The sequence below is a fragment of the Sus scrofa genome, chromosome 14, assembly GCF_054392235.1.
Source record: "Sus scrofa isolate SSC_HxYL_T2T_F1_AM1 chromosome 14, Sscrofa_HxYL_maternal_Yorkshire_Landrace_v2.0, whole genome shotgun sequence".
Classification (NCBI taxonomy): Eukaryota; Metazoa; Chordata; class Mammalia; order Artiodactyla; family Suidae; genus Sus; species Sus scrofa.
Window position 1 is genome coordinate 162922249 of NC_139396.1, and position 24693 is coordinate 162946941.

Sequence of the window (24693 nt, forward strand, 5' to 3'; positions counted from 1 at the left end):
ATGTGTTTCCTCCTGGGGTTTATTTGGCACGTTCATCAGCACATCAAACTCACAAACACGACAAGACCCTGGCCGTGGAGCTGCGGTGCCTCTCCGAGCAGAGGCCGTATTTCAAGAGCCAGACCCTTGAGACCAGTGACCCAAGGGCCAGCCCTGCCTCGCCCGGGCCAGCTACAGCCCTGGACACAGAGACCATGAGGGAGGAAGTCCTGTTTCTGCCTGGCTGTGACCGTGGGCAAAGGTCGGCTGTCAGAGGTGCCAGTTGAACTGTCCACCCCCAGGTCGGGCGTGGTCCTCAGCCACCAGGGCCACTCCGTCCTTAATGTGCAGCCCAGTGGTCCCCTCCCCGCGGGACGCGAACACAAAGGCTCTGCATTTGCTGCTGCCCCTCCACGCGGCTCACCCAGCCAGCACCCTCGGCCTCCCGCGTGACCCCCGCGCCAGCGTCCTGAGGGCCCCCGTTTATTTCCAAGATGCTTTCGTGGGCCAGGGGACCGCATCCGGGAGCGCCCACCCCCGCCTGCCCCGGCAGCGCCCTCCCGCATCCCCCCGCGCGGCCAGCAGAGGGCAGCAGGCGGACGCGAAAAGGCGGGGAGGGCCCGCGTCCACCCCGGCGCGGGGATGGGGGCGGCAGCCGGAGGCGCTCCCGCGTGTCCCCCACCCTTGCTTCCACTTGGGCAGCGAGGGCTGGGGGCTGTGACCTGCCTCCCCGCCTCTAAAGCTCAGCGATAACGGGAGCTCACCTTCACACACAGGTGACAGGTCGCAGCGGCCTTTCCCTGCGACCTCACGACCCCTCGTGGCAGAGCGGGAAGGCTGCTCCTGCCGCCAGGTGAAGACAAACTCATCGGGGGCGGATGGGAGGTGGGGGCGCCGGGCGGCATTTGGGAGGGGCGTGCGGCCACCGGCACCCGCCCCAGGCAAGCCGTCCGGTCACCACGCTCCCACCCCAACGGGGCTGGCTGGGGCCCACGTCCCGCCAACCGCGCCCAGGGGCTGCTGCGACAGCCGCCCCTCCAAGGTCAGGACCACGCGGGGGCGGGGGAGCGGGGGCCTTTCAGGGCTCGGACTGAGCGGCGGGAAAGGCCGGCTCTTTGTGTTTCAAGCTGGTCCCGGAATCTGACCTTGGGGGCGCCAGACCCGGGGCTGCCCCGAGAGTGAGCCGCTCTGCTGCAGGGGGCTTTGCGCCCCACCGGGGCACCTCTCAGAAGCCACGCTCGCCGCGGGCTGAAAGCAAAGCTCATCAGAACAGAGGGCAGGTCCGAGCGGGCTCTGGAGCGCAGGTGCCTTGGCGGCCCTTCGCTGGCTCTGAGGTCCCCTGCTCGGTCAGGCTGCCCCCGGAGAGAAGACTCAGACTGTGGAGGAGCCTTTGAAGAACAAAGATCCCCAACACGCAGAATTCCTAAGTCACTACGATAAATGGGGAAGATGTGACATGTATTGTGCGTAATTTAAAATTCAAATCGACTCCCAGAGAAGGGAGATTACAGGAGATTCTGAACTGGGCGCCTTTGATTGGGATGCTTTTGCTGTCCTGGGGGCGCCACCCTGCTCTCGGCCGCCTTAATTTGTACACGCTAGAGAACAAACCTCTCTGTGGAGTGTCATGAAGCTAATGCTTTCGGTTTTGAAAGGAAGGTATCCCCACCTGTGAATTATTTCTTTAGGAAAAAAAAAATGCTTACAACGAGCAAGTGTTTTTCCTTCTTTTCTATATCGGGTTCAAAAATAAGAGCCATGAAGTGGCTGACGTGATCCTCCACAAGAGACGCCCAACCTGGGGGGAAAGAGCCTCCCCCGCCAGGGAGGGGGGCTGTGCTCCCTCCACCCCACAAGGCAGCTCCCCTCACCCCCAAGACCCAAGTCAGGACCTGCCCCACGCTGCCTGCCGCTTCCCCATCGGGGGCCCCTCAGACACTCCCAGGAAGGACAGCAAAGCAGAAATGAAAGGATGGCAGTTCCTGTCGTGGCTCAGCCAAAATGAACCTGACTAGTATCCAAGAGGACACGGGTTCAATCCCTGGCCTCACTCAGCGTTGCTGTGGCTGTGGTGCAGGCCGGCAGCCACAGCTCTGATTCCACCCCTAGCCTGGGAGCCTCCATATGCTGCAGGCGCCGCCCTAAAAAGTTAAAAACAAAGAAAAGTAATGAACAGACGACAGGCATTTCAGCACATCCCTTGCACAGCATGGCTCTGCCATCGTGGATGGCCGCAGAGCCTTCCACACAGATTCTGCAAAACAAACTCTTTGAAAAGAAAAAAAAAAATCAAGAGAGAGCACAGACCCCAAAGGAAGAGCCATCCCTGTGCCACTGTGGTCACGACCTGGAGGGACAGCCACCTCCAGTCCTGCTGGCCTGGCCCCTGCACCTGGCTCCCTGCTGCCGGAGTGGCTATCCTGAAAATGCAAAGGCCCCAAAGAAATGAGAAACTTCTAACAACCTTCACACACAGCCCTGCCGGCTCCCTTCACCTGCAGGCAACCTCACCCTGCCTCGGGGGCTGAGGAGGGCAAGGCCAGGGCATGAAGCAAGGACCCTGCTGGCCTGCTAGGCTCTGTCCTCCAAGGCCACTGCAGGCTGGAGTCACTGCCCTCAGGGACTCAGCTTCTGGTCCCTAAACCAAGGGACCGCCCTGGGGTAGGATGTGAGGGCCCACCTTTCAACCCTGTGCGACTTCTCAGGAGAAGCAGGTGCTGACTCTGGAACAGGACTTTTTGCCAGGACAGGTTTCAGAGGACACGCAGGGCAAAGAGTTGCCTCGCAGAAACACCACCAACCACAAGCCAGCGGCCCGGTGGGCGCAGGAACATCGGAGTCTGTTTTGACAAGAGCGTCGGCGCGGCTCCCTTCCCGAGGAGGGGGGGCCCAGGGCCACGAGACGCAGGCGGTCGATGCCACTGCAGTCCTCCAGCCCGATGATGGGAGACCTTCCTGGAAACGGGAGGTTTTCTCTCCTTCCTCAGCTGTCAATCATGCCCATCTCGGAGTTCCCTTTGTGGCTCAGCGGTAACAAAACAGACTGGTATCCATGAGGATACGAGTTCCCTTCCTGGCCCCACGCAGGGGGTTAAGGATATGGTAGTGCCGCAAGCTGAGGCTAGGTCCCAGATTCGGTTTGGATCATGAGTGGCTGTGGCTGTGGCGTCGGCTGGCAGCTGCAGCTCCAATTCGACCCCTAGCCCAGGAACTTCCCTATGCTGCAGGTGCAGCCCTAAAAAGAAAAATAATGCCCATCTCTGCCCACACGTCTGAGGGCAGGGCATGCACCTCTGGCCTGCTCCCTTGAAGCTGCCTGAGCCGAGGCAGCCTTTGTCTCTGGTCCCCGATGCTCAGGGGTTTCTGACGACACCGGTGACAGCAGGACTGTGTGAATCAAGGGCTCCTGGCAGCTGCGTGGTGATGACCCATTTCAGAGATGGGAAAATTGAGATCCACGAGGGGAAGCTCACAGAACTGGTCCAGGGCAGGGCTCTGTGGAGCCAGGATGCGGGGATGAGCAAGGCGCTCTCCAGGCTGAGGGCGAGGGGATGCGGAACCAGCATGCGTGGACTTTGAGCCCCGGGGCGGGCATCACGTGGGCAGCTCAGCCCAGGCCACCATGCCAGCATTTGTGCTGTGGAAACTGGCAAACACGGCAGATCTGGGCTTTTTCTTTTCTTTGAAAGTTGGTTTCCCATTGCTTATAAATAATTAATGAGAAAGCTATTTGTGAAAACACATCCATTCGACTTGCGTTCTCTTCATATAAAAAATGTATGATTGCACCCACACGGTCACACATCAGAGCGGTAGTTTTGTTTTGTTTTATTTTGTTTTTTGTCTTTTTAGGGCCGCATCTGCAGCATATAGAGGTTCCCAGGCTAGGGGTGGAATCAGACCTGTAGCTGCTGGCCTCCACCACAGCCGCAGCAACGCAGGATCCGAGCCACACCTGGGAGCTACTCCCCAGCTCACGGCAACACTGGATCCTTAACCCACCGAGCAAGGCCAGGGATCGAACCTGCATCCTCATGGATGCTAGTCGGATTCGTTTTGGGCTTTTTTGTTGCTTTTTTTTTTTTTTTTTTTTTTTTTTTGCTTTTTTAGGGCCACACTCACGGCATGTGGAGGTTCCCAGACAAGGGCTCAAACTGGAGCTGTAGCTGCCTACCCCACAGCCAGAGCAATGTGGGATCTGAGCCAAGTCTGCGACCTACACTACAGCTCACAGCAGTGCCAGATCCTTAACCCACTGAGCGAGGCCAGGGATCGAACCTGCTTCCTCAGATTCATTCACCACTGAGCTGCGACAGGAACTGCTGATTTGTTGTCTTTTTCATGGCAGTGGTTTTAACCACAGCTTTCCATCTAAACATCTAGAACATGCAGCTGCCATCTGGCAGAAAGCTTCCTGAGCAGCCCTGGTGTTAGTGGGAACCCCACACCCTCAGGGGTCTTGCTAACTTTGGTCTAGTGCCCAGTTGCAAGAGAATGGCAGCCAGAGTGGTCTCGAGACAAGCAGTTCCTTCTGCCTGCTCCTCACACTGAGGCCCCTTCCCCAGGGCGCTGAGGAGGTGGGCAGGGGTCTCCCCGTACATCCACCTCTGGTGCCCCCCCTCTTCTCCCCCCCTCTGCTCCAGAAGCCCCCTCACCCAGGTCCTGCGTCCCACCTGCCCCCACCCCACGCATCCCTCTTCCCCAAGCACACCAGGGCCCTCCCGTGAGGCAAGCTGGTGTCAGCTCTTCACAGAGCCTCGTCCTCCCCACGACCGCTGCCCTGTTCCCCCCGTGACGTCCCTAATTTACATTACTCACCAGGCTGCTATAACCGGAGCTCGTGTGGAGACCTGATGTGTTCTGAGGGTGTTCTGATCAGGCTGGGGACCCGAGAGGGTTCCAGAAGGCTCATGGCCCCTGGCCAGGGACCCCAGGGCGGTGAGTTGGTCTGAGGTTCCTGGAGACAGAAGGCAGAAGGGTTTTGCCAGGCTGCGTGCGCTGCTCCGAGATGCCAGCACCGCTCCCCAGCAGCCCACTCGCCCCAGCGGCAGGTAAACCTCCTGTGTTCTTGCTCTTAGTTCATTGATGGGCACCGCTTTGCTCAAAATCACGGTGAGAGCAGTGTGCTGAGTGATCGTAGCAAACGGACAAATGGAAACAAAGAAGAGCAGGGTATGAGGAATGGGGTGCAGGACTGGGGTTACTCGCTTCTAAGACACGGGCGTTGCTCAGGACGTGGAATGGGCCACTTAACACGACATTTGGATGAGTTATAAAGGCTATATGGCAGGAGTTCCCGTCGTGGCTCAGTGGTTAACAAATCTGACTAGGAACAATGAGGTTGCAGGTTCGATCCCTGCCCTTGCTCGGTGGGTTAAGGATTCAGCGTTGCCGTGAGCTGTGGTGTAGGTGGCAGACGTGGCTCAGATCTGGCGTTGCGGTGGCTCTGGCGTAGGCCGGCAGCTACAACTCAATTAGACCCCTAGCCTGGGAACCTCCATATGCCGAGGCAGCAGCCCTAGAAAAGGCAAAAAGACAAAAAAAAAAAAAAAAAATTAAAAAAAATAAAGTCTACGGCAAGTTCTAGGACAACAACTTTAAAAAGTGAAAAAGAAGACGTGTCGATGCTAAGAAAGAAGACAGACATGGAATCATATAAAATGCTCCATTAAAATCAAGGCAGCGTTCTCCCTGTGGCACACGGGGTGAAGACTCAAAGGCAAGTGGCTCGGGTTGCTGCGGCGGAGGTGAGGGGTCGGTCCCTGGCCTGGCGCAGTGGCTTGCAGGATCCAGCATCGCCTTATCTGTGGCGTAGGTCTCAACTGCGGCTTGGACTCAATCCCTGGCCTGGGAACTTCCATATGCCACAGATGCAGCCATCAAATATAATATAATTTAACATAATTAATATAATATGATATAAATGTCAGATAAAAACAAGAAGCCAGAGAAAAAGTGGGCGACAAAAAAAGAAAAAGTGACAACACCGGGTCCGCACCCACTGAGCAGCCAGGAACTCCCTGGAGATGAGTTTTTAGCTGCAACACTAAAAGCATGACCCATAGGAGAAAAACTTGATAAGCTGGACTTCATTAAAAGTAAACACTTCCGTTCTGTGAAAGACACTGTCAAGAAAATAAGACAGGCCATAGACTGGGAGCAAATACCTGCACGACAAATATTTGATAAAGGACTCGTATCTGAAATAAAAAACCTGATTAGAAAACGGGCCGGAAACTGGACCGTCCCCGGTGCAGGTGGCAGTAGAAGCGTGCGGTGCTCGGTGTCGCACGTCATCAGGGACACACAGGGCTTCATCGCCTCCGAAAGCCCTGACGAGCTCAAATGCCAGCTACAGCATCAGGGGCGCCAGGCAGGCTCCTTCATCGCTGGCGGGAATGCAACACGGTACAGCCCCTCGGCCAGGAGCCTACGGAAGCGGTGACTTCAATCCCTTTCGCAGGACAGCTCTTCCGGGTCTTTGCTCTTCGACAGCCAGTTATCGTGTTTCATTTCTCACGCACGCCTGGACCCAGGGCCCTCTTCAACATATGCCTGCACATCTTTCCCTCAAGATGGATTCCAGAGCAAAGGGTTCTGGGATGGCGTCAGTTCTCGTGGCCTGGCGCCCCCTCCCTTTCTGACCCCTAGGGATCTCACTGCGCATGTGTAATGGTGGAGGTCTCCTTGACCCCGGGAGTGGTCGGCGTGGTCATCTTACCTCTTCCACTCCCACAGAGCTCAGCTCCCGCCATCACATTTCTCCTTGAAGTGTCAAAGAGAAGGCAGGCCCAGTTTACTCAGCCTGACAAGGCCCAGCCGTTCTCAGCCCCGAGGCCCATCTACCTCCTGCCTCGGCGAGGCCAGGCCTCTGTAGGGGCTGCTGCGTCTGCAGCTCCCAGAGAAAGGCTGCTCCCCCCACCTCAAATGAGCCTGCATGTGCATGAGTTTCCTGTGGCTGCTGTAACAAACTCCCACAAACTTAGTGGCTTAAAACAACACAAAGGTGTCCTCTTACAAGTTCTGGAAGTCAGACGTCTCAGCTAGATCTTACAGCCCTGCAAGCAAGGTGCTGGCAGGCCGGCTCTTCCTGGAAGCTCTGGGAAGCACCAGGCCTTGCTCTCTCGCCTGGGGCCACATCCCACCAACCTCCCCTCCTCCCTCCATGAAACGGCACAGCTGGTCTCGGGACTTAATGCAATGCAGGCTCTCCATGTCTCAGTGTGGAAGGAATTCAGCGAGAGGCAAAGCGATAGGTAAGGAATGGATTTACTGAGGGACAGACACACTCTGTAGACAGTGTGGGCCGTCTCAAAAGGCGAGAGCGGCCCTGCAAGAAACATGCCACAGACAGAACACAGGAGGGTTCATGAACAGAGAGTGGCTCCGGAATATGGGGTGGTGAGTTGTTAAGGGCTAGGTTAATTTTTGTGCCACTTTCTACAGCGAATGGAAATGCCTGGACCAGGGATCGAACCCGTGCCACCGCCGCCACCCAAGCTGCTGCAGGGACAATGCCCAGTCCTTAACCCACTGTGCCACAAGAGAACGCCTGGACTAGGTAATTTTATAGGCCAACAGGCGGGAGGATTATTGCAACTCTTTCAGGAGGGGGCTAGGGTGTTTCAGGAATAGGAAAACCGTCTACTTTTTGGTCTGTTATGGTCAAGTCTCAGAACTGTCTGGGACCTTGTGGCCATGTCATTTAGCATGCTGATGCATTACAATGAGCAAACAAGGAGACTCAAGGTTTACCGGAAGTCGAGTCTTAGACCCAGTTGGTTCTAACCAGTTTTTGCCATGTCCTTTAAAGGGTGTGCTCAGCCCTTTCGCTCCTGTTTCAGTATCACCGAAAGAAGTTATGATTTCAGACACATCAACGCCACAAATGAATAACCCCCCAACAGGCCCCAGGAAACGCGCTCACGAATGAAGGTACAATGGGCCACAGTATACCGCACAACCATTTCCTTAGAATGGTATAGGAGGGGCTCAAGAAACCCCTGAACTAGCGGTCTGGTAGACAACGGTGAGCTCTGCGCAGGTCGGCCGTCAAAGGTGGACACTGATCTCTGCAGTACAGCCAGGGGTAGCTGCCCACAGGTCTCAGGGCGGCGCGCCCCAGGTGCACACCTGCTCCGAAGCTCCGCCCTCCTGCCGCAGAGCACGCTCACCATTGGCTGCTCCACCAGAGGACCGCGCGCTCATTAGCCGAAGCCGCGGGGGACCCGCGGGCTGGGGTTCGGGGTCGGCTGGCGCCCTCCAAAACTGCGCAGAGAGGCGGCCGGGCCCCCAACAGATCTTCAGGGCAGCGCCAAGCCCCGGCTCACCCACAGCCACCGGTCCTCGGACGCCTCGCGGCCACGAAGCCTCCCTCCCCGGGGGGGCGGGGCGCAGCGCGGCTTGCGCAGGCTCAGTCGGCGCGTCCGCGCAGTCCCGCCCCCTCTCCCCGGGCCTTCGCCCCGCCCCTCTCGGCGCAGGAGGCTTCCCGGAGGCCCCGCCCCCGCCCCGGCGGCGGAAGTGGCGGAGGGGGATGACGTCATTGCGCGGGGTGCCGAGCGCTGGGTGCCATTTTGAAAAGGAAGAGGTAATCCCGCGGCGGCTGCTTGGCTGAGGTGTTCGCGGTGGCGGCGCGGCGGCCGCTTCCTTCTCCCGCCGCCGCCTCGGCGCCCGCCCGCCATGGCAGGTGAGGGGCCCGCGGGGGGCGAGGGGCGCGGGGCGGGCAAGGGGCTGGGGGCGCCGAGCGCGGGCCTGCTCCGACGCGCGCGCTGCGCCCGCAGGAGCGGGAGGCGGCGGCTGCCCGGCCGGCGGCGGGACTCGCAGTGGTGCTTCCCGCAGGTCAGAGGGCCGTGGACGAGGCCGTGGCCGCAGGGAAGGCCGCGCTCGGCGGCTCCTGGCCGGGGGCAGGTGCGCGGGGCGGGGGCCGGGGCAGGTGCGCGGGGCAGGTTCGCGGGGCCCGCGGGTTACCTAAGGAGTCCACGGTCACGGAGCCTGCACGTCTCGGGTCTCCCGAATGGACTCTGGGTTCTTTCCTCTGCAAGTGGCTGCTTCCCGCGTTTAGTGGAACTATGGAAATAATTGCAGAAATTGGAGGCTCGGGGAACATGAAATTGAGGTACCTGCACACTGTCAGGAACGGGGCGGGCGGTCTCGGTTCTAGACCAGCTTCTCTCCCATCACCGGTTCTGCTCAGTTTCTGCTTTAAAAACAAGGTTGAACCCCTTGATCCTTGCGATTACTTTCTAAGGTTCTGAAGTTCCCCAATTTATCGTCAGACTTTTCTCCCTCCTCCAGGGATGTGCTTTAACGGTCCTGCTGCAGATCGCATTCCTGAGCTGTACGGCGTTACTGGGAGTCGGTGGTGCTTCCTGATGACGGTGTCGGGGGTCGGGCCGCGGGCGGGAAGCTGCGCTCCGCCTTCCCTGGTGCGCGGCGGACGCCGAGGCGGCTTTGGAGACTTGGGCGGTTTAGAGCGGAGAGGGACGCTCCTGCTCCTCTCTCTCCCTCCACGTTGTGAACCTTGAACCTTGCCTTAAAAGTGTTTGTCTTTACGTGAACGCGAGTGGCTGACGCGCTGCGGTCGCGGGTCGCGTGCCCTTCCCCCACCTGGCCGCTTCCCACGGCCTTTGTCCTTCCCCTGTCCTTGCTCTGCACCGTCCCCGGCAGTGTGACACCTGGAAATCCTTGGCCTTGTGAGACGAACAGTGCCCGGAGTAAGCAGGCAAAACTGCCTGAAGAAACTTGTAAGGATGTAGATGATTTGAGATTGAATTGTTTCTTTTGCATTCATCTAAGGTCTTTTTTTTTTTTCCCTGTTTGCTGTGCCAAATGGCTTTTACTCAGTTTCTATTGGGAGCACAGCAGAATATGTTTATTTACAGGCGGGGAAGTGGGGCCCTCCATGCCTGGCTTAATTTCTAGTTTCTTTTCCTTTTGAGAAGAAGTATTAGGTGAAGTAATACAACTAAACGGTGTATTTTAAGTTTGATGTCACACTTTGATAATGGCATTTTACTTAAAAACATTTTGTTCTCTTTGAATTAAATTGGGGTTTTTTGCGACTTTAAAACCGTATTTTAAGTAGAATTTTGAATGTATCTGAAAGTTTGGTATTTTGAGTTTATACTTTTTGTAAGACTTCTTTGTAGTGATTACGCACATGTTTTTGATTGTTGTATGCATTGAAAGCTCTCTGTCTTACTCCACTTGTTTTAGCTTTAGTAATCTGTTGGGGCTACTGTGTCTGTTAACATTGACCATTGTATCAAATAGTTGGGATAGTATTTGTTTGAATTGTATTATTGCCATGAAACTTGACTATAAGGGAAAAGGGAAAAGTTTTGTTTTGTTTTGTTTTTCTTTTGGGGGCTGTACCCACAGCATATGGAGGTTCCCAGGCTAGGGGTCAAATCAGAGCTGCAGCCCCCGGCCTACACCACAGCTCACAGCAACGCCAGATCCGTACGTAACCCGTTGAGCAAAGGCCAGGGATTGAACCCACATCCTTGTGGATGCTCGTTGGATTTGTTTCCTCCGAGCCATGATGGGAACTCCCTGGAAAAGTAATTATTAAGAGCAGCGAGGATAAGGAAGCTGGTTAGGAAGCTGGTTGTGCCCAGACTCAACCTTGATGAGAGAAGTTGATAAGTGATCACTAATGGGAGATGCCTAATTCAGGGGAGGTTATTGTGCACTGAGACTTGGACTGTAGACCTGGAGGTGTAGGCAGTTTGTTTGTCCAAGTCTGTGGCTGGTGGAGTGTCTGGTTCTTTTCCACTTGGGGGAGTTCTCCGGCAGCCCTAAGCGTGGGCCGTCTGCTGCTTCCCCCGCCGTGGGTGATGAGAAGGTGACTGGATTGGCCTGGGCCTCTCTCCACTAGAGCGACACCTCGTGGGCGTGAGGGGTATGGGGGGGAACGTGCTCTCCCCTGACTGTGAAGGTCGCGCAGTGGGTGCAGCGGAGAGAGGCTTTTGACTCCTTGTTTTTAAAACTAATCGTTTGGGGGGACTCCTGAAGAAACGAGTGCGGGGTTGATGCACTGTGTAAAATTTGATGATGGCTTTTTTTTTTTTTTTTTAGAGTCAGGTCAGCCACAGTGCAGTCAGGGAGTCCCGACCCCCTGCAAGTAGAAATAGAGGTGGGTTCAAAAGGAAACTAGTGATTGTCCTGCTGGTGGCGGCCTGTGTGAGTCAGTCACTGGTGACTTGCCTCTGTCTCTTTCCCCCGCAGCAGACTGGCCATGGTGGTAGGTGTTGCCTCTGCAGGTGGGATAGGTGAACTTTTATGCCCACATGAGTGAGAGTCAAAAGAGTAAAGCTGGGAAGGCTTCCAGAAAGAAGGGAGAAAGAGGCTGTTAGCTTCTCCTCCAGCTGTTTGCGCCATAAACAGTGACTGCTCTTTGGAGGCTGTGAAATTTTTGTGCAGCTTTGCTGTGTCTGATGTCTAGTCACAGTCACCCAGCCCCTGCTCCTTCCACTACATGGCAGCTGTCATTGTCCATCTCAGTAGAACGTGAGCTCTGCCTAAAGCCTGAAGGCTGGTGTTCCCTCCCCACCCCACGTGGGAGCTCCGACCTGGAGGTGAAGGTGGCTGGCAGCTGGGGAGGCTTCTTATGCGCTGGAGCCTGCATCAGTTCAGTCTTCACCCAGCCCTGGGGAGGAGGGACTTTGTTCCCAGTTTCAGATGCGGAGGCCAAGGCACAGAGCAGCTAAAGTGGTCAGCGGAGGGGCCGGGCCAGGGTTTGAGGCCCCGTGTGCTATCCGCCTCGGTGACCAGTACCGATGAAGCCCCCACTGTGGCCACAGCTGCCCAGCCTTGGGATTGCTCTGTCCTTCCAAGACCAGGAGCGAGTTCACCACCAGGAGTTGTGGGAAAGTGCCCCTGAAAGTGAGTGGAAATGAGATGCCTTTGAAGGAAGTGCCTGTCCAGATGACCCAGGAGCAGCGCCCTCGGCTACCGGTGTGGCTCCCTTAGGGATCCAGCACTGTCGCTGCAGCTGCTCAGGTCACCCCGCTGGCAGGGGAACGTCCACAGGCTGTGGTCCTGGCCCCCCAAAATGATGCAAAGTTAGTAATAAGGGTTTCAGAGTGGCCATTCTTCTTTGGGGGGGCACACCCACGGCATGTGGAGGTTCCCAGGCTAGGGGTCGCATCGAAGCTACAGCTGCCAGCCTACACCACAGCCACAGCCACTCCAGATCAGAGTGCAGCTGTGACCTACACCACAGCCCTGGCAACGCCGGGTCCTTAACCTACAGAGGGAGGCCAAGGATCGAACCCGCAACCTCATGGTTCCTCGTTGGATTCGTTTCCGCTGCACCACGACGGGACCTGCGGAAAGGCCGTTCCTAAGGTGTCTGAAGAACAGACAGCACGGAGTCAGTGAACAGCCGAACCGCACGTGTGCAACGAGCGACGTGATAACCGTGCCGGCCAGGTTCCTCCAGCAGGACCGCGGCCGCCTTTTTCAGGGAGGCTTTTTCTCTGCTGCCTTTGTATGACGGTTGCTTTTCCTGATTTTCTGGAGGAACAGGAGGGATTTGCCATGAACTGCTATCTGGTTTTATATAGTTTTTGTATAGCTTAATAGCACCTGGTTCCTTTCATATCAGAACATGTAGTTTTAAGTGTCTAGACTTATTATTTGATGGTTTTATTTTAATCAGTTGGGTTTTGGGGTTTTTTTTTTTTTTTGGCTTTTTGGACCTGTACTCGGGGCATGTGGAGGGTCCCAGGCTACGGGTTGAATCAGAGCTGCAACCACCAGCCTACACCAGAGCCACAGCAACGCCAGATCTGAGCCACGTCTGCGACCTACACTACAGCCCTGGCAACGCCGGATCCTTAACCCACTGAGCGAGGCCAGGGATCGAACCCGCAACCTCGTGGTTCCCAGTCAGATTCGTTAACCACTGCGCCCCGACAGGAACTCCTCAATCAGTTTCTTAGTTCACGAGTCCATTGGTGGATTAGACAGTCTTTTTGTAAAGAAATAATGCTTGACAAGACTAAAGGTTCATCTGCTTAACTCACGCTTGAGTCTGGGGAGTCGTATAAGGAATATAGTTATCTGGTTGGTCTGGTATGGCCTGGTTGTCTGGTTAATCTGTGTGGCCGGCCTTCCTAGGAGGGTTTACATGGACATTATGAAAGGAAGAAGCATTTGAATTGGGGAAGGGCAACAAAGACAAGAGCACTTGGGCCTCAGTAGCGGGAAGTTGTTGTGTCTCCTTGAATATACGTACGTGAACGACTTCAGCTGAAGCGCGCTCCTTCAGGTCAGCGGAAGGCCGTGTCTGTGTGTCAGACTTCCCAGGCGTGGTCATTGTTTTCAGGGTATGGGTATAGTTTTCTCTGTGTTCAGAAAATGTGCATCTGGTGTTACTGATTTTTTTTTAAGTTGACGTGGGACATGGTATCTGATAACTTGAATTATTTTCAGTCTGTTGTCTACATTCCTTTGTAGAATTCCCGTTTCCTTAATGTTTATACCTGTGCCACGGAAAAGGGCCTTCAGGAAAGGCTCTTCTGGGGGAGCCCTCACGATGGGCCAGCCGTCTTGCAGTTTACCTTAGGGGCGGGTCTGCAATTAGAAAATCGGACATGGAAGGGTTTTCTTAGGACTCGTGCGTTCCTGCGGTGTCCTGTTTGTTGATCGAGGACAGGTTCATTGTGGTGTCTCTGAAATCAGGCTGTCCTGGTCTTCGTGATATAGTCAGTTAACATTTATGGTAGGTCAGGTTATACTCTTTGTTTTGTTTTGTTTTTAATTCCTTAATTTTGAAAATCTGTTATTTTGGAGTTCCTGCTGTGGGTCAAGAATCTGACTGCAGTGGCTCACATTTGATCCCTGGCCCAACACAAGTTGAAGGATCCAGCATTGCTGCCGCTGCAGTGTAGATTGCAGGTGTGGCTCAGATCCAGTCCCTGGCCCAGGAACTTCCATGTGCCAAGGGTGTAGCCATTTAAAAAAAAAAAAAAAAAAAAAAAAGTGTTTTGGTGGGAAGTTCTGGGCTCAGCTCAGTTCTGCTGTTTAAGTTTGAAGGCACATTCTTTTCTTTGGCTTTTTGTCTTTTCTGGGGCCGCACCCATGGCATATGGAGGTTCCCAGGCTATGGGTCCAGTCAGAGCTGAAGCCACCAACCGACACCACAGCCACAGCCACACAGGATCCTTAACCCACTGAGCAAGGCCAGGGATCGAACCCACATCCTCATGGGTGCTGTCGAGCTCCTTGACTGCTGAGCCATGACGGGAGCTCCTGAAGGCACGTTCTGAACATCAGCTTTTTGCTTGTGTAGAAACGACAACCTGAGGTTCTGCTGCGGTAAAAGCAGTGCGGTGCTTTTGAACCTGTAAGGTGCTGGAGGCGTGTGAGGCCAGCTGTTGGCTGAGTCTCGTTGCAGCTGCCCTGAAACGGGGAAGCAGCGGTTTCTCACTTGCTGCAGCCTCCACCTCTCGCCCTCGCCCAGGTGCCTCCCACAGGGCCTGGCCTCTCACGTGCCATCATCACTCAGTGATCGTCCCCACCCTTGGACCTGCGCGCCCATGCTGTGCCCAGCGTGATCGCGGGCAGTTTCGTGCTGCTGCCCTGCTTTGTGCTGAGACCCAAGCGCTTTTAACCACCGTTTACTCTTCGTAGAGTTGACAGCACAGTGAAAGTGGCAGAGGCTGTGTTCGCGGGTTGAAGACAGTTTGACCGCGAGACCTCGCGGAGGTTCTTGGACCCTCGGGGTCCACGGACCGCACTTTGAGAACTCCTGCTTTAAAACTAGCCATGGACATTAGGAATAGCAGACCAGGGCAGATTTCATGATTAACCCTCTCATCTTTATTGGATTTTGTTGGTTTTGCCTCAAAATATAAAAGGAGAGAATTTTCTATTCAGAGTGAACCAAATGATGCACCTGTACGGAGCGTAAAGGTGGACGCATTCCTCGCTCCGTGGCTGTCATGGGACCTCTTCACAGCGTGTTGTTTTTAGGCTGTTTCCTAGTCTGTTATCTGTGTCGTTTTGTTGTTAAATTTAGCTTGCGTATAAGCGGCAGGGTTTTTTTAAATTTTAGTTGAAGCGTAGTTGATTGACAGTATTACTTTCTGCTGTACAGCGAAGTAATTCAGTTATATATATATATATGTGCATTCTTTTAAATGTTTTCACGGTGGTTTGTGTAGGACAGTGGGTATAGTTTCCTGTGCTGTGTCGTAGGGCCTTGTTTATCCCTCTGGGTTTAAGAGCTTCTCTCTGCTAAGCCCAGCCTCCCCCTCCATCCCCCAGCCCTCCCCCTTGGCATCCACAAGTCTGTTCTCCGTGTCTCTGAGTCTCTTTCTGTTTCATGGATAAGTGCATTTGTGTCGTATTTTGGATCCCACGTGTGAGTGATATCACGAGGTGTCTGTCTTTCTCTGTCTGGCGTACTTCACTTAGTGTGATCATCTCCAGGTCCATCCACGTTGCTGCAGATGGCCTTGTTTCCTTTTCATGGCCGAGTAGTATTCCATTGTATATACGTGCCACGTCGTCTTTATCCGTTCGTCTGTTGGTGGGCATTTTGGTTGTTTTTATGGCTTGGCTGTTGAGAACAGAGCAAGCAGCCGTTTTAAAGGTCCTGACGGCGCGTGCATCCTGTTGTAGAGAGTTCTGCCGCTTGCTTGCTTGCATTACTCCCTGTGCTGTACAGTAGACCCTGTGGCTTAATTTATTTTATATGTAGTAGTTTGTTAATCCCCTTTTTCTAAGTTTTAATTGTTCTTCTCCAGGTATCTGTAATAATGAAGTAGATATCCATTAAAACGTATCTTATTACTAAAGTTCTAGTATCATAACTGTGAAACAAAGCAAAATAACAGCCCAGCTGGTGCTTTGTTGAAAGGGCTTCAGTGCCTTTGTCAACAAGCCGAACTCTTACTGCGCGGGGCTGCTTCGGGCTTTGTTCTGGCCGTTTGCGGTGACCTTTGTGTGTACATGGCTTTTTGTTGGTTTGTTTTGTTGTGCATTTTAGGGCCGCACCTACCGCATATGGAACTTCTCAGGCTAGGCATCGAATCAGAGCTACAGCTGCCGGCCTACCCCACAGCCACGCCAGATCTGAGCCCTGTCTGTGACCTACACCACAGCTCACGGCAGCCGGATCCTTGACCCACTGAGCGAGGCCAGGGATCGAACCCACATCCTCATGGATCCTAGTCGGGTTTGTTAACCGCTGAGCCATGACGGGAACTTCTGTGTGTCTGCATGTTATAAAGAAATGTCATGATTTCATTATTTTGGGGATACACCTTACATGTGAGGGAAATATTTTAAATCTTAAGACTCGGCCATCTGCCACCTCACATGTTGTTAACTCCATAGTTTGCTTTTAAAATAAACAGCAGTGGGAGTTCCCGTCGTGGCGCAGTGGTTAACGAATCCGACTAGGAACCATGAGGTTGCGGGTTCGGTCCCTGCCCTTGCTCAGTGGGTTAACGATCCGGCGTTGCCGTGAGCTGTGGTGTAGGTTGCAGACGAGGCTCGGATCCCGCGTTGCTGTGGCTCTGGCGTAGGCCGGTGGCTACAGCTCCGATTCAACCCCTAGCCTGGGAACCTCCATATGCCGCGGGAGCGGCCCAAGAAATAGCAACAACAACAACAAAAGACAAAAAAAAGACAAAAAATAAATAAATAAATAAAATAAAATAAACAGCAGTATACATTCATAATGTTAGCTAAGAAATGCTGACCTCTAACAGCCCACTGGGTCAGGAAGGCGCGACGCTCTGTGCTCTTTGCAGCACTGTTCACAGTCAAATGTGTCCCGAGTGAAGTAGTGTGATTGTATACATTGTTCTAGAAAAATCTCCTGACGTTCCCCGCCAGGCGGCAGAGCACAGCTCGGGGCAGGTGCCTTCTGCTGGCGGCCTCGGCTCCAGAGGTGGCATCTTTCATTGTGAGAAACGGTGCAGAGCTTAACGTGGACGTTTTGATCACTCCCACGTGTGCGGCGCGGGGGCGTGAATCACCGTCACAGCGCTGCGGTGGGAGGGCCACCACCCCACCGGAAACCAGGTCACCGTCGCCACGAACGTTGACGACACTCGCTAAATAACACCCCGCCCCTGCTCCTCTGTTTTCCGTCTCTGTATTTGCCTCTTCTGGGAACCTCTCACGGCTGGAATTAGGTAGTAGGTGTTCTTCTGTATCTGGTCTATTTCACTACAAGTAATGTTTTCAGGATCTACTCAGATTGCAGCATGTATCCGAATTTTTTTTAAGACTTTATTTTTTGAAGCTGTTTTGGGTACAGACGGTACATTTTAGGTTCAGGGATCATCCACGTTCCGCCCCCCTCTCCAGCCCCCCGACCATAACGGCGCATTTGCTTCAGTCAGAGAACCCCGACCTCTTGATGGTGCCCCGTCCGTGGGTTTGGACACGTTCCGGACACGTGTCCACCGGCGGGTAGTGTCGTGCTCGGCGCCTTCACTGCCCCCAGGTCCTCCTTCCTCTGCCTGCTGCCCCCCCTTCCCTCGGCCCCGGCCACCACTGACTGTCCTAGAGTTGGAGACGTCTTAGCCTCGTCCGACTGGCTTCTTTGACTGTGGATAAGCCTGTAAAGCTCTTGCGTGTCTTTCCTGGCCTGGTGGCTCGTCTTTTCTGTGTGTGGTCATGTAATGGCCCGTCGTCTGCGTGGACCACAGTTTATTAATTCACTCGCCTCCTGGTTGCGTCCGGCTTTCGGCAGTGCTGAACGAAGCTGCTGCTGCCCCGTTCGGGTGCAGGATTTTGTGCGGGTGTGTGTTTTCAGCTCCCCTGGGTGAACGCCAAGGGACGCAGCTGCAGAGGCAGCCGCACGGAAGCGTGTTCATCCCCCTCGATTCTCTGCGCGCCTGCGTCCTCGCCTCCGCCCGCGCAGGGGACTGCCTGCTCCTCGTCCTTCAGCACGGGCGGCGTCAGGGTTTGGGACCTGACCGCTTCCCTGGGAGTGGAGTGGTGACTGACAGCGTCCGGAGGGCGTGTGAGGCCGGGCATCTTCCACGCACTCTGTCATCTGTTTGTCTTGTTTGCCGAGGTGTCTGTTCAGGTCTTCTGCCCATCTTGTAATTGGGTGGGTTGTTTTCTCGTCGAGTTTTAAGAGCTCTTTGTGTGTCTTGGATAAGAGTCCTTTATCAGGTGTCTTTTGCAAATATTTTTTCCTAGTCTCCAGCTTGTCGTCTCACTCTCTTGAAAGTATCAGAATTTCCTTCCACTTTGTGGCAGATTAGATGTGGATTTTTTGAAGTAGGGAACGATATGTTTCAAGCCTAATTTTTGTAATGTTTTCAGTCCCTACACTTAAAATTTTTCCTCTGAAACAGTAACTGTATTCCTGAAGAGCTGTTTGGAAGTCGAATTATTTATATGCATTGAGCGAAATTACTGGCCAGAGTAGCTTGTTACGCGTTTATTCTAAAGTGGAGGATGACAAAGGGGGGGGGGTTAATTGCCTCCAGTTTGGTGAATCTGACTTGTTTTACCATAATCTACTTATTTTAGAATTCCTCTAACTTTGACATCTCTGAGTTCTTTCACATGTGCTTAAATATGCTTTCTGCTTCGTACAGGGAAGAGTCCCAGTGCCATGTGCCTCACAGGTGCCAGTGGAAGGTGGCGTTTAGGGAGGGACATTCACAGCCTTGTTTCCTCAGGTGGTGGACGAGGTTTAAAGGTCATTTCCCGGATTCAGAGAGAGCGTATGCTTCTTTCGGTACCGGTTCCTCAAGCTCATGACCTTTTTTATGTGGAAGACAAAAATTCCAGCCGCTGTCTTTTTGCTGGTTTGAGTCTGAAGTCCCAGTGAAGAGCCGCGTGCCCGGGCGGGCAGCAGGAGAGGCGGCCAGCGAGGCAGCGTTGCTGGGGGCGCTGAGGGCCTGGCATCAGGGGCCCTGTGAGCGCCTCTTTCTTTGCTTCTCGGTGCATCCATCCCGCAGCTGTGGAGGGGACCGTGAGCTAAGCCCTGCTGTGCCCCGGGGATGTGGTCCTAGGGTGGATGCCCCCGAGATGAGGGCTCCCCTGGGCAGTGGGCCTCTGAGCTCCAAGTGAAGAACGGGCGGGCCCCCCAGGGCTGGGGGCCGAGAGGCAGAGCAGCCGGACGCTGCTGTCCAGTGGAACCCGCCGGAGGGCTTGAGACCCGAGTCGTGGTGGTTCAAGGAACCGAGAGGCCTGGGCCATCTGGCGGAGGGGCGAGGAGAAGGGGCGTGGTGGCCTTTTCCAGAGGGCAGCGGGGGTGTGCCTGGTGCGCTTCGTGGGAGAAAACCTCATCGCGTTGGGTTGAAGACGTAACGGCTGGAGCCTGCCCTGGGCACAGGGGGGCTGGAGTTCCACTTGGGAAGAGCGGAGCGAGGGTGTTGGCGATTGCGTGACCGAGACACCGAAGCGAGCTTCGTGGCCAGCGAGGGCCCAGGCTGGCTTCGGAGCAGACGTGGGTCCTGGCGCGCAGAGTTCTCTTCACCGGAAGGATCGCTGAGCATGACGGGAAGCACAGGTCTCCTAGGCGCCACCCGAGTCGTCTGCGGGTGCGGGAGAAAGGAAAGTGTATCCAGACACCCCCGTGGGCGAAACTTGCTCACTTTTAGCACAGGGTGGGGGGAAGGGCATGAAATATTCTGTATGCGTCGGCTTTTCCTTGAAAAGAGTGGGTGTCTCTCCAAGGGCTGGAGTTGTCGTGACGCAGGTTAGTGTGGTTTCCGACGCTTTGAACTCTGCCGCCCTTCCTCAGGCGAGACGTCTAGGGAGGCCCCTGGAAAGACAGACTGGCTAAGAGACAGAACAGCGGATGCGCCATGTCCTCTGCTGCCTCCGTCTCTCCGCAGATGCTTGAGAGAAGCAGCTTTCAATGGAAAGGGCATAAAAAGAGTGGGGATGTCGCAGGAGAGGGAGTCAAAGATTTTAGAGCAGGGCTTTGTTTGTTTAAAAGAACTTGAAATGATTTAGTCTACTTTTAGAACAGTTAGGTGACAGGAGCAAGGTTACAAGCTGTGAGTGACCTGACCCGGTCGTTTTCTGGTGCGCTCGTGTAAGCGGTCCGTCCTGGTCCTAGGATCCGGGATCCAGTGGCGGGTCACCAGGTCCCCTCAGTGCCGACGCGTCTGAGCTGCTCACCGGCTCTTGGCCTCTGAGATCCTGGCCTAGGGCCCCGGCCCCTCGATTCCTCCTCCTGCCCCCACTCCGCCCTCCTCCCCGCTCTCCTGCTCTGTCCCTTCTCCCTGTTCCGCCCCCTCCGCTCGGCTGGATTCCAGGGCCGGTGCTGTGTCCCGTCCTGCCTCTAAGCCCGAGCCCATCCCCTGGCAGGACCCCAGACCTAGACGAGCAGAGCATCAGCCCGCACGGGGCACCGCATGCGGCTCCGGGGCCACGCTGGGTGGGTCCCGCACAGTCATTCGTGCCCAGAAATGCCAGCCCCAGGAGGCGGGCAGGGACCTGGCCTTGTTCCTTGTGTCCCCGGGGCCTCGCACAGCGCTGGCGGAGAGCCGGCCCCAGCCCGGAGAGGACGGCGGCGGGCAGCGGGTGCGCCCACGCTCTCCCCAGACCGCCTGCCCGCGGCCCCTGCGCCTGGGCTGCCCTCTCCTGGGCCCCCAACATTTCGTTGTTAAAATAGGCCTGTTGCAGCTCTAATTTTGATTATGTCCATGTACATTTAAAAAAAAGTTTTTTATTTTGGTCTTTTTAGGGCCGCCGCACCCATGGCATATGGCAGTTCCCAGGCTGGGGTGGGATCAGCTGCATCTGCCGTCCCACAGGCATGGCCATGCAGGGTCCTCAACCCATGAGGGAGGCCAGGGGTCACGTCCTCTTGGATACTAGTTGGGTCACTACTGCTGAGCCACAATGGGAACTCCGGAATTAAAACATTTTAATTGTATTTTCGATTTGGAACGGGGAGAATGCTTTTGTGAACATTGTGTATGTTACCGTTCATCCTTCTAAATCTTGGGGCAGCTTGGTGAGTTATAATTTCGCACTCTTATCTTGGCAGTAGATACCACGCAGCACTGCCTAAAAGGACCTGAATACCAGACCCTTTTCAGCAGGAGTCCCAGTGGGCGGTGGGGTTTGAGGGGTGATTCAGCAGGAGCATTTAGCGGATTGCTGAGCCAGGGCTGTCTCAACTTAAGTTCGCTCTTAGCTCCTGAAGTTTGCCGTTTTAATGATGTCTTTAGAGAAGATGAGTTTTTTGTTTTTGTTGGTCATTGTTTAAACCTAAAGAGATGCTAGGTTCAGATATGAACTAGCCCTACGGTGAACCTCAAGCCGCTGCTGTAAAGTGTGTTCAGTATTGCGGTTTTGAGACGCTGTCATGTTAAATGTGCAGTGACACTCAAAGGTCGAGTCAAGGTGGTGACGGATTTGCACGGTAGCAGGTCCCTAAAGGGGTTCGAATCGATAGGCCTAACCGCCGGGCAGCTTTCTCCCCGCTTCTCCTTAGTTTTGTGGGTAAGAGAAAGGGAGCTCCTGCATTCCATGTGCCTGTAAAATGCGCTGGCCGTTGCTGTGGCCCGACCGTCTCCAGGGTGTATCTGCATCCGCCGTCAAGCAGCAGTTGGGGCTGCAGCGCCACTGAGACGCAGCTGCTGCTGGTTAAACCGCCCCAGCTCTGCACCCGAAGCTGCGCTGAGGTTTCAGACTCCGAGGAGGCGTCCTGAGAGCAGGGCAGGGCCCTGGGTGGTCGGGAGGACAGGATGCTTGGGTGCGGGGGTGGGGGGGGAGGGCTCGAAACCTCCGGCTGCACAGGGGCCGGCAGGGCAGGTGATTTTCCTGCCCACGGTGCCCCCTCAGCCCTCCCTCCTCCCTCCCACATCTTATCATCCCTCCACTTCCCAGAGTTGGTCCTCGGCTTTTTGCTCTGTCTTCACTACAACGTTCAGAATTGTTCTGAATGTGAAAATACCTCTCTGCAGGGGTGCCCGTGGCTCCTGCCCCTCTGACAGGTGCCCAGGCTCTGGCTGCCTGCTTCCTTCGCTGTCACTGCTGTGGGGTGCTCACGCGTGACAGCCAACTAGCAGCCCCTGCCTGGAGGCTGGTCGTCACAGGGGATGGGGACACGTGCGTCCCCGCGGCTCACTCCTGGAGGATCTGGGCCAGCTCAGCAGACTCCACGTGCCAGAGGGTGACCGCTTGCACCTCTGTGGGCCCTGTGGCCTCTGTCAAAGCCGCTCCCCTGCCCGGTCTCACAGAGGCAGCCTGGGCGAGGGTGCACGCGGGAGCCCTGCCCTGCCCTGGGAGCACACGCTGGGTGGAGGGCTGGGGAGTCGGCTTTCTTACTTGTTTCTTACAAGTGGCGTACTTCTGAGCATCATTGTTTGACGTGGTTGTACCCAGGATTTTTATTAACGTTTAAACCTGTGTGGTGGGTCATGTGGTGTCAGATTGAGTGCTGGGTGTTTCTGCACTGTGCACTCTCTGTTCCTTAAAACAGCCCCACGTTTCCTTGCAGAGTAAAAGCCGCCCTCATTCTCCAGGAGAACGTAATGCTGACAGCAGCTGCCAGAGTCGCGAGCCAGAGTTGGACAAGAAATTGAAGAAAAATGAACCAAATTAGGTGGTTCCTGCAACAGAATGCTGCGCATTTTCTGCTCTCTACAAATGGTGAGGGCTTTTTTTTTTTTTTTTTTTTTTTTTTCCAAGAAAAAAATCTTCTGTGTGTAGAGTCCTCTTTATTTTTAACCGTTTTCTGGAAATTATTTCTGCTTTAAACTCAGGGGGAGGTTACATTATTAAGTAGATAGCAGGCAGCAGGTTGAAAACTCACAGCATGCGGAACACACACTGGCATGTTGGCTTCTCAGCGCTGCATGTGTTCCTGCGCCTTCGTCCTTCCTGCGCTGCAGACACTGATGGTGAGGCCCCGGCTGAGCGGGCCGCGTGGGACCCCGGAACTGCCTACTGTATGTAACAAGCGAGTGGTGGCGCAGGATGTGGGTTTTCTTTCGGTGTGGAGAAGGAGGTTTTTATTTTCAGATAAGACTGTTCGGCTGTGGGCAGTAAGGGACGGGATGTGAGGGCAGAAGCTGTAACTTCAAGGATGAAGTCGGGCAACGTGGAGGCCCGTTTAGAAGCACCGTGCTCCGGGCTGTGCGCTGTTCTCTTTAGACCGTGCACACCACTCGCAGACGCATCGGTTTAGAGGGAACCTTTCTTTTTTACTTTTTAGGGCCACACCTGCAGCATGCGGGAGTTCCCAGGCTAAGCGTCGCATCGGAGCTGCAGCTCCAGGCCTACCCCACAGCCACAGAGGCGGTGGGATCAGAGCCACGTCTGCGACCTGCTTCTGCTCACAGCAGCTCAGGATCTTTAACCCACTGCGTGGGGCCAGGAACTGAACCCACATCGTCACGGATACTAGTCAGGCTTGTTACCGCTGAGCCACAATGGGAACTCCTAGAGGGTACTCTGAAGTGAAGATACTGTGAGATCTGCTGCTTTTTTGTTTGTTTTTTGGTTTTTGTCCTTTCAGGGCCGCACTCGTGGCATATGCAAGTTCCCAGGCTAGGGGTCTCATTGGAGCTGTAGCCGCCAGCCTACGCCACAGCCACAGCAACGTGGGATCCGAGCCGCGTCTACCACCTACAGCACAGGTCACAGCAACGCCGGATCCGAAACCCACTGACCAAGGCCAGGGGTTGAACCCACCCCCTATGGGTCCTAGTCGGATTCGTTTCTGCTGGGCCACGCCGGGAACGGCTCCTCCTTGGTCATTCAGTTGAACGGTCTCTCTGACAGCTACTGTGTGACTTCGTTTAGACAACTGAGGACCAGCTCTTGGTGTCAGACACTTAGAGAAGCAGAATCTCCTGGGATGCGGCAGAAGTCGTGTGTGTGGGGGGTATGGACACCACAAGTGGGACTTTGGCGCAGGTGGCGCCTGCTTGCTCGTCCTCCTTGTCCCTCCGTGTTGCCCTGCTCCGGAAGCGCCTAGAGGGCACCCGCGGCTGCAGCGGGTCGGTGGGCTCTGGCCAGTCCGGCACGTGCTGGGCCTGCTTCGGGCCCCCGTGGATCCGCCCCCTCGGGCGCCCCCGGCCGCAGTGGGGTAGTCGCCCCCTTCATGGCCGTGGCCGCCCGCGCTCAGCCCTCCCTGTGCTTGCGGACTTCATGGACCTCGAGCTGGCCAACGGTAGGGGGTGCTGCCGGCCCCCAGGCCCCGCGCCCGTCTGCAGCAGCAGCAGCAGCAGAGAGACCGTCGGGCGGTGCAACAGGCGCCCCTCGGCCCCGTGTGCCCGGCCCTCCGAGCCTGAGTCCTGGCTGTTGCTGCGTCTCGCGCAGAGCCCCGTCCTCCCGCTGAGCCTCCTCTGGGACTCAGGCGGCCTCGGCTTGACGGCCTGGCCTTGCTGATCGGACACAGGTCGGCCCCTGCGCCAGAGGGCTCCCTGGGTGTCGCTTGTGCCTCTGCGCTGGGACCTCTGCTGAGGCCGAGACGCGCCCCTGACTGTGCGCAGAGCTGGGCTGCTCCGGCAGCCCGTTCCCTCGGGCGAAGTCGAGGCTTTAGTCCCCTGTGCCTGGAAGGCCCGCCCGCCCGCCCGCCTCGGCGAGGAAGCTTTGGGTTCGGTTTTTATCTTCAGCCCTGACGAGCAGGCCTGGCCTGTAGAAAACCAGGAGCCCGTGTGTCCTGGAAAGTGCCAAGGGCCGAGAGGTGACGCCGCCCTGGCCGAGGGTGCCGTGGGCTTCGTGTCCGGACGCTCTGTCTCGCAGGGAGGCCTATGCGGA

At 55.5% G+C, this 24693-nt stretch overlaps 1 protein-coding gene and 1 long non-coding RNA gene across 2 annotated transcripts in view; one reads left to right on the plus strand and one right to left on the minus strand.

Annotated features, from left to right (window-relative positions):
- On the minus strand, positions 1-17985 carry LOC110256827 (uncharacterized). Its single transcript, XM_084997509.1, has 4 exons — positions 17809-17985; positions 8154-8946; positions 4798-4936; positions 1-2934 (listed from the first exon to the last, which is right to left on the minus strand). Exons 1-4 carry the CDS (start codon positions 17983-17985, stop codon positions 2733-2735), a joined length of 1311 nt encoding a protein of 436 aa, XP_084853635.1. The 3' UTR covers positions 1-2732.
- LOC102167448 (uncharacterized) overlaps positions 8521-24693 on the plus strand; it is a 21534-nt gene continuing 5361 nt past the window's right edge. Inside the window, 2 exon segments of the long non-coding RNA NR_201408.1 lie at positions 8521-8665; positions 22427-22578. This is a non-coding gene — a long non-coding RNA (uncharacterized LOC102167448).

Bases quoted from the DNA above. Each gene is read 5' to 3' on its own strand.
- LOC110256827 (XM_084997509.1), bottom strand. From the start codon at position 17,985: ATGCCCGGCCTCACACGCCCTCCGGACGCTGTCAGTCACCACTCCACT. The intron at 4,937-8,153 runs GTGAGCGTGCTC...TTCTGTCTCCAG, and splicing joins CTCTGGTGGAGCAGCCAATG to GAACCTCAGACCAACTCACC. The intron at 2,935-4,797 runs GTGAGTAATGTA...TCCCGTTTCCAG, and splicing joins GCTCCGGTTATAGCAGCCTG to GAAGGTCTCCCATCATCGGG.